Raw genomic sequence first — 7,301 nt, 5'->3', positions numbered from 1 at the left:
TATTTACGTGAATTTTTTGACGGGATTATCACCAAAATGCCCTTTTTTTTAAGCTTGTTGACTGACAGCCCTAAAAAAAAAAGTTTGACAATTTGCCCTCGCAAGGCGCAAGACAGCTTGCGTCCTTGCGACCTTGCGACCTTGCGTCTTTGCGTCTTTGCGACAATGCGACCTTGCGTGTAGCAGTAAAAGAACTAGTTAAATGATCAGTTTGCGTTCACTGTTCCCACACACATACGCAAACTCCTCTCTGGTGCCCTTTCGCTCGTCATTCGCAAGATCCAAACACTCGCAAATCACTCGCAAAATCTTCATCATCATCCTCACGTCATCCTCCTCACATCTTCATCGTTACTAGATCTTCTTCATCCTTCCATCTTCGATCTTCCCGAGTACAAGCGAGCTTCTACGCCACCAACATCATCGAATCACCATCATCGTTCACTATGTCTCAAGAACAGGTTAGATATCTTAGATCTATGTTATATTATTCGATCTACTTCATAGTGCTTAGATTTATGTGCTAAAACAAAGTTTTTGCACTCTTTGCACGCTAACTGTTCGAAAAAATGTGTCAACGAAATTTGTTTGTATTTTGTGTTTTTGATTGTATATTATTGAGATTGCGTACGATACCCAGGAATTTTAGCTAGATTCAAGTTATGTAACTCTGTTGCTATGTAGACGCAAGACAATCCTTGCGTCCTTGCGTATGCCTCACATTGTACGCAAGGTGATATTTGCGACCTTACGTTTGCTATAATTTTACCTTTGCATGTGCACGCAAGGTAACCCTTGCGTCCTTGCGTCTTGATCATAAGTTACGCAAGGTTAACCTTGCATCCTTGAGTCTTGCACATCTGTTACGCAAGGTTAACCTTGCGTCCTTGCAGCCATGTACGCAATCTCTGTCTTGCTTGCTTGCGTCTATGTGATTTTCTTCTGTTGTTCTTCTGACTTTTACAGGGCTATGTGGAAGGTAAATTGACCATGAAGAATATGTTGACCGTGATTCCTCAGGTCAAGAAAATGTTGACTGAGAGACAAGAAAAATTATTTAGAAGTACATGCTTTGGTCCCTGGTTAGATCTTTCATACACGGGTAATGATCCTGGCCTAGTACATGCCATGCTCCAACAGAAATGTGAGCGTTCAGAAAAATTAGATGCTAGTAAGTACCCTGAAGAGCAACAAGATATATGGTTTCATTTTTCTCCTAATTTTATGATTAGATTTGGTCGGCGTGAATTTTGTTTAGTCACCGGCTTTATGTTTGGTAGCCGGACGGACATGGCACATTACATCCCTCGAAATTATGAATCTAAGACCGCACCCATTAGACGACGTTGTTTTCCAGAACGTCCCGATGCCAGCAACATTTTGGTTAGTGATATACAAAACATCCTTATCAAAAAACAAGGTGATGTAAAGGTTCCCAAGGTTAGTGACGATGATATTGTTCGACTAGCTATAATTTTGATCGTAGAGAGAGCGTTTATGGGGAAGCAGGGGCAACATGTGGTTAGTAAACAGTTTCTATGGTTGGTTGAAGATTTCAATAAGGTGAACGTGTACCCATGGGGGTCTCGTATTTGGGATGCTACTTACTCAGCGGTGAGCGAAGGTTTTGAGGTTCGAGAAAGCCAATTAGAGAGTGGGGGTGGAAAGGCTTACACATTGGCTGGTTTTATGTGGGCATTTAAGATTTGGATCCTCGAGGCATACCGTCGTACCATTAAGAGTTTTGCAACCAAAACTGATAAGGATGGAGTACCAAGAGCATTATTTTGGAAGCGTTCATCTGCTGAAACCTTTACAGTGTCTGACTACCTAAAACTTCTACATATAATGGTTAGTTAATATCTCCAAGAGCTTTTTATATAGTGTATATACAGCAGTTTCTGTTTTAACAGAGCAGTTTTATGTGTCCATGAGGACGCAAGATACACCTTGCGTCCTTGCGTGTGTCGCAAGGATATCCTTGCATCCTTGCATGTGAACCGTGGGTTATACTTGTTACAGGCGCAAGAATCATGCTTGCGTCCTTGCGTGTATCGCAAGTTTACTCTTGCGTCCTTGCGTCTATTCGCAAGATGATCTTTGCGTTCTTGCGTCTAGACGCAAAATGACTTTTGCGTCCTTGCGTCCTTTTGTTTTTACTAATATAACTTTATTTCAGGATGATTGTCCGAAGAGAAAAAGACCTTTTCGTTCCCTGCACCCATCTGAGACAGAGAGAGGTTGTCAATGGTGGATCCAGAGTTCCTCTTACTTTCAAGGAGATGTTGTTGAAGACGAGAAAAATACACAAGATGATAATCAAGTTGAAGAGGAGTTGGGTGGCAGTTTGAAGGAATTATTGCAGGAGGAGTCAGAGCAGACCTCGGACCCTCATCCAACACAAAAAGGCAACAAATTGCAGGAATTGTTGCGTATGGTTAATATGTTGACTAAGAGGGTGGATGATCAAGAAAAGGAGTTGGCTGATTGTAAAAAGAAGCTTGATGATCATGAAAAACGTTTGAAAGAACAGGAACACCAGGAACATCAGGTAAACTAGGCGCAAGTTTTTTTTGCGACCTTGCGTCTTGCCTGTTATGTTGGCGCAAGGTTTTACTTGCATCCTTGCGCCTGATGTTATATCAGACGCAAGTACCATCTTGCGTCCTTGCGTCTTTATTGTAATTTAGGCGCAGGTTGTACCTGCGTCCCTAACTCAGACGCAAGGACTTACTTGCGACCTTGCGTTTGGCTACTTTTCTTATTTTTTGCGTTTTGTTCATTATAGTATGTTGATAACGAGGATGCATATGTGGATCCTCGATCTTTCTCTGACAATGATACATCTCCGAGGGTTGTTAGACGTGGGAAAAGAGAAAGAAGGCCCACTCATTTTTTAAATTCCCCTTTCACAACACCGGGCTATAGAAAACCATTGGAGAAGGTATATCTATAACATTCACCAGACGCAAGGTTTTCCTTGCATCCTTGCGCCTGATGTTTATAAGACCTTGCGTTTTGCGTCTTGGTATACGCAAGATATATCTTGCGTCCTAGCGTATGTTTGCTGACTCATATATTATATACAGTTGTCTGACGAAGTAGCTTCTAGAGTAAAAAGGCTGAAAGTTTCTCATCAAGGGACTAAAGAAGCTGAGAATGTGTTGCCAATGGAAACTGAAAAGCCTACTGAAAAAGGGGCTGAAAAAGCTGTTGATAAACAAGATGAGAATGTAGCTCTGGTGTCTGAGGAGATTGAGCAAGGAGTTGATTTGCCATTGGTTAATGAAGCAGAAAAACAAGCAGACCAGCATGATGTTAGTGAATGACGCAAGGATCACCTTGCGTCTTTGCGTCTTCTTCATTGTTGGACGCAAGGATTACCTTGCGTCTTTGCGTATACTTCACTGATGGACGCAAGAACTGTATTGCGTATTTGCGTTTGCATTACACCGACGCAAGACAATTCTTGCGTCTTTGCGTCTTTATTACTAATTTTTTTTTTCAGAAAAAGGAAGGGAAGAGAAAAAGGAAGGAAAAGGATTGGGTTGGTGAGGAGGAAATTTGGTCAATGGTTGATAAATTTATAAACGATCAAGGAACTTTGCAACCACCACCACCAAGTGCATGGAGAGATCAAAGGAAGCATGTGGGGCCAGCAAAAGATTTGAAATCACTAATCCTCAATAAGCAAGATACGCGTTGCATGTTCATTTTCCAAAATGAAACCTTCCTCTTCCTTGATACTGAGTTTTGGAAACGTTTATTGGGAATTGCATTTTCTGGTTATTTGGAAAACATAGTAAGTTTGTTAATAATTATAAACTTATGCATGTTTTGTTTTGTTTTGTTTTTAGCTTTATAACATTCATAATCAACTTGATCTGATTATAGCATATTGATGGATGGGCTACCTTCCTGTTGAGATTTCGGCAGAGGTTTCTACCCCGAGCTAGCCAGATGTCCTCGAGTCCTCAGTTTCCGATTGCAGATTATACATGTAGTTCTCGATGGACGATTATGCCATTGGGTTTCCTCAATCAACTGGAGAAATTCAAGTCCTTTTATGATGATGACACTCAAAATGAGGAGGAGAAGGGGGATACATCTAATCCTGAAGCAGAGGGGATCATTAAATTCAATCCCCCAGATTATATGTATTTGATTGGTCTTGGGGATGGTAGTGATGACCTTTATCCATCCTGGGCTGAATGTGATAAGGTTAGTCCTTTTTTTTATATAAACTATACATTTTGAGTAAACTGTAATAGGCGCAAGACAAATCTTGCGCCCTTGCGTCCATTCGCAAACACTCTCTTGCGTCCTTGCGTGTAACATCCCGTTTTCCCGTACGTGTCTTAAGGTACTTATTTTATTGATTTAGAACATTATATATTGCTCGTATATGTGTTTAAACGCTTCAAAGTGTTAATTGTTATATTACGCATGAGAATGTATAGGTGTACGAGTATACACATGGTTTAGGTGAGGTATTAAGTCTTGTGGGGCTTAAAGTTGGAGTTTAGTGTATAAGGGAAGCGTGAACGAAGCTTAAAAGTTGTATAAATCGATATTTGGTTTTTCATAGTCGAAGTGGTCAGGTGACGGCTAATGCCGCGCCGCGGCATAGAAGGCCGCGCCGCGACACATAAAGCAAATCAAGATCAGAAGTTGGGTTAAGAAGGGTTCATTTTCCTTCGATATGTCGCGCCGCGACATTTGGGGCCGCGCCGCGGCAATTCTGCTGGACAGATTCGGATTTTAGCTCAATTTAAGGGATTTTAAGGGGTAAAATGGTAAATTCATATGTGGATCTGATGGGAGCTTTAACTCTCAACCACATACTCATTTATTTCATTTTCTTTTCTATTTTCTTTCCTATTTCTCTCCCAAAACACAAAACCCACCTAGCTTGATCTTGAGATTTGAAGTTGGAGATTTGTGAATCGAACCTAGGAGCGAGATTTAAATTGTTCTCCTTGTTACTAGCTACAAGAAGATAGTCTCGGTAAGTTCTAACTCTAAGTTTTGAGTTTTAATTGGTTAATGACTAGGGTTTGGGTACTAGAGAATTGTAAGACCCATTTGGTGGTAAAATGGGCGAGTTTGGGTTATGTTGTTGCAATGAAACCCTAATAGCCATAATCTAGGGTTTTGGCCTTGTGATTTGAGGTTGTAAGTGCCAATTGGTGTGTTAGTCACTAATGCACTTTAAGATTTATGAAAGAAGTGTAAATGGGTAAGTTTAACTTGATTATGAGTCTAAGTAATGTAAAATGGGTCAAAATGTACTAGTTGACCTAATTAGATGAAATGGGTATGGATTACCCTAAGTTTTGTGTTAATTGAAGTTAATAGACCTTGATTCACTAGTCTTAGTGATTTAAGTCTAGACTTGGCCATTTATGGGCGGTTGTGAGTAGTTGAGTCATTTAATGCAATTTGGGTCATTAAATGCTCAAGTGAGAGTATTGTCACTAGTTGTGAAATTGAATGTGCACTTAATGATTTAGGTACATTGCGTTGAAGCTCGGAAGTACTAGATCATCATCCTTGTGACAAGGTGAGTGGAATAATTATATATGTATATATATGATTTATTTATTTGTGGGGTAAGGGTTTAAAGTTCGTTGTTGACGATACCATACCCTAGAGTATATATGTGGGTTTAAAGTTCGGTGTTGACGATACCACATTATTATAGGCGAATGGAATTTAAGTTCGATGTTGACGATGCCATACGACTATAGTAGTGACGCTGGATGAGGGTTTAAAGTTCGATGTTGACGATACCTCATATGTGGGTTTAAAGTTCGGTGACGATACCACATTATTATAGGCGAATGGGTTTTAAGTTCGATGTTGACGATACCATTCGTTAGGCTAGCCTTGAGATTTTGAGTACTATAGATGTTGTGAACATCATCGTTATACTTGTATTTTAGCATATTGTATTATTGTGTTATATGCTATTGTTATACTAGCCTTGTTGTCGTGGTACTTAGCGTTATACATGTGAAAGGTATGCTAATTATGTAACTAGTATGTATGCGGATTTGGTAAGTGTTTGCAAGTAAGTAGGTTATATATATGTATGTATAATTGTTGCACTCACTAAGCCTTGCTTACCCTCTCGTTGTTTACCATTTTATAGGTTCCGGCTTGGACAAGGGTAAGGGCATACGTTTGGACTAGTGGTCTCCCGCTTATGTTGTCGGGGAGTGCTTGTGGTGTTGGCTTTTTGATGTTGGCCTAACGTTTTGGGTAGTTTAGTCCCAAACCATGCTCATGTGTCATTTGGATTATAAACTATCATTTGTAGTGGGTCAAACTTGTATTAAACTTAATTAATGGCCTTCGTGCCTTTTTTTTGTAAACACTAAACTTGTTGTATGTTTTAACGAAACGTGTGGTATGGTTTACATATTTAATTGGTGCGTAAATGTGTATTAAAAAAAAAAAAAAATTTATCGTATGGAATACGGGTTGGGTTGTTTCAAGTGGTATCAGAGCATGGTCTAAGGGATTTAGGCGACTTGAGATAGGTGCCTAGACTTAGACTTTATTGTGTATGCGCGTTATGCGGGACTTGTAGGAGACGGGTCGGACCGGGGATCGGTTAGTGCTTAGGTTTATGTGAACTAACCTTGCACTAATTGTTTTGTGTTGTGTTTAGCAAATCATCAAGCGAGATAGACGTTGTACTAGCAAGTTAATGCGACGTGCTCGCGTAACAATGATTAGCTACCATTGTTACGGGTTCAAATCGTGTCAAACAAGCGATGTACGATGACTGTTGAGCAAGATGGGGTAGTGTGGTGTATATGTATACACTTATGTGTTAAGTCCTATCGATTCGTTGTTTAATCTTTTCCATCTTATAGAATGAAGATGAGAAACGGACATGATATTAACGGCGGAGGTACTAGTGAAGACGCCGGGTTCACGGCCAAGGTTGAGGCCATTATTAAAAAGCAAAGAGCGGAATTTCTTGAGGATGTCCGAAAGGTTTTCCAAGAATCGGTTGATGGGCAAGTAACCGAAATGATAAATGAGCGAATGAATGCTGCGATCAAGGAGGCATTAGAAGCTAGAAACATTCATCCTCGTGGTGAAGGGGGTGATGGTAATGGTGGTCATGGAAGGCGAGATTTCCACTACAAAAACTTCAAGGATGCTCAACCTCCGATGTTTAATGGGGTACGAGATCCGTTGAAAAGCACATGTTGGATTTCCGATATCGAGGGAGCTTTCCGTACCGCGGAATGTCCTCCCGAGAAGAAGGTAAGGTATGGTTCTAG

At 40.4% G+C, this 7,301-nt stretch overlaps 1 protein-coding gene across 1 annotated transcript; it reads left to right on the top strand.

The window, feature by feature from the left end:
• The first annotated feature begins 446 nt into the window (after positions 1-446).
• On the top strand, positions 447-3,329 carry LOC139841849 (uncharacterized). Its single transcript, XM_071832041.1, has 6 exons — positions 447-461; positions 789-872; positions 967-1,851; positions 2,180-2,551; positions 2,789-2,944; positions 3,090-3,329. Exons 1-6 carry the CDS (start codon positions 447-449, stop codon positions 3,327-3,329), a joined length of 1,752 nt encoding a protein of 583 aa, XP_071688142.1.
• The last annotated feature ends 3,972 nt before the right edge of the window (positions 3,330-7,301 follow it).

The sequence above is a fragment of the Rutidosis leptorrhynchoides genome, chromosome 4, assembly GCF_046630445.1.
Source record: "Rutidosis leptorrhynchoides isolate AG116_Rl617_1_P2 chromosome 4, CSIRO_AGI_Rlap_v1, whole genome shotgun sequence".
In the NCBI taxonomy this organism is placed as follows: Eukaryota; Viridiplantae; Streptophyta; class Magnoliopsida; order Asterales; family Asteraceae; genus Rutidosis; species Rutidosis leptorrhynchoides.
The sequence above is the reverse complement of the archived record's forward strand: the minus strand, read 5'-3'. Positions and strand labels throughout refer to the sequence as shown.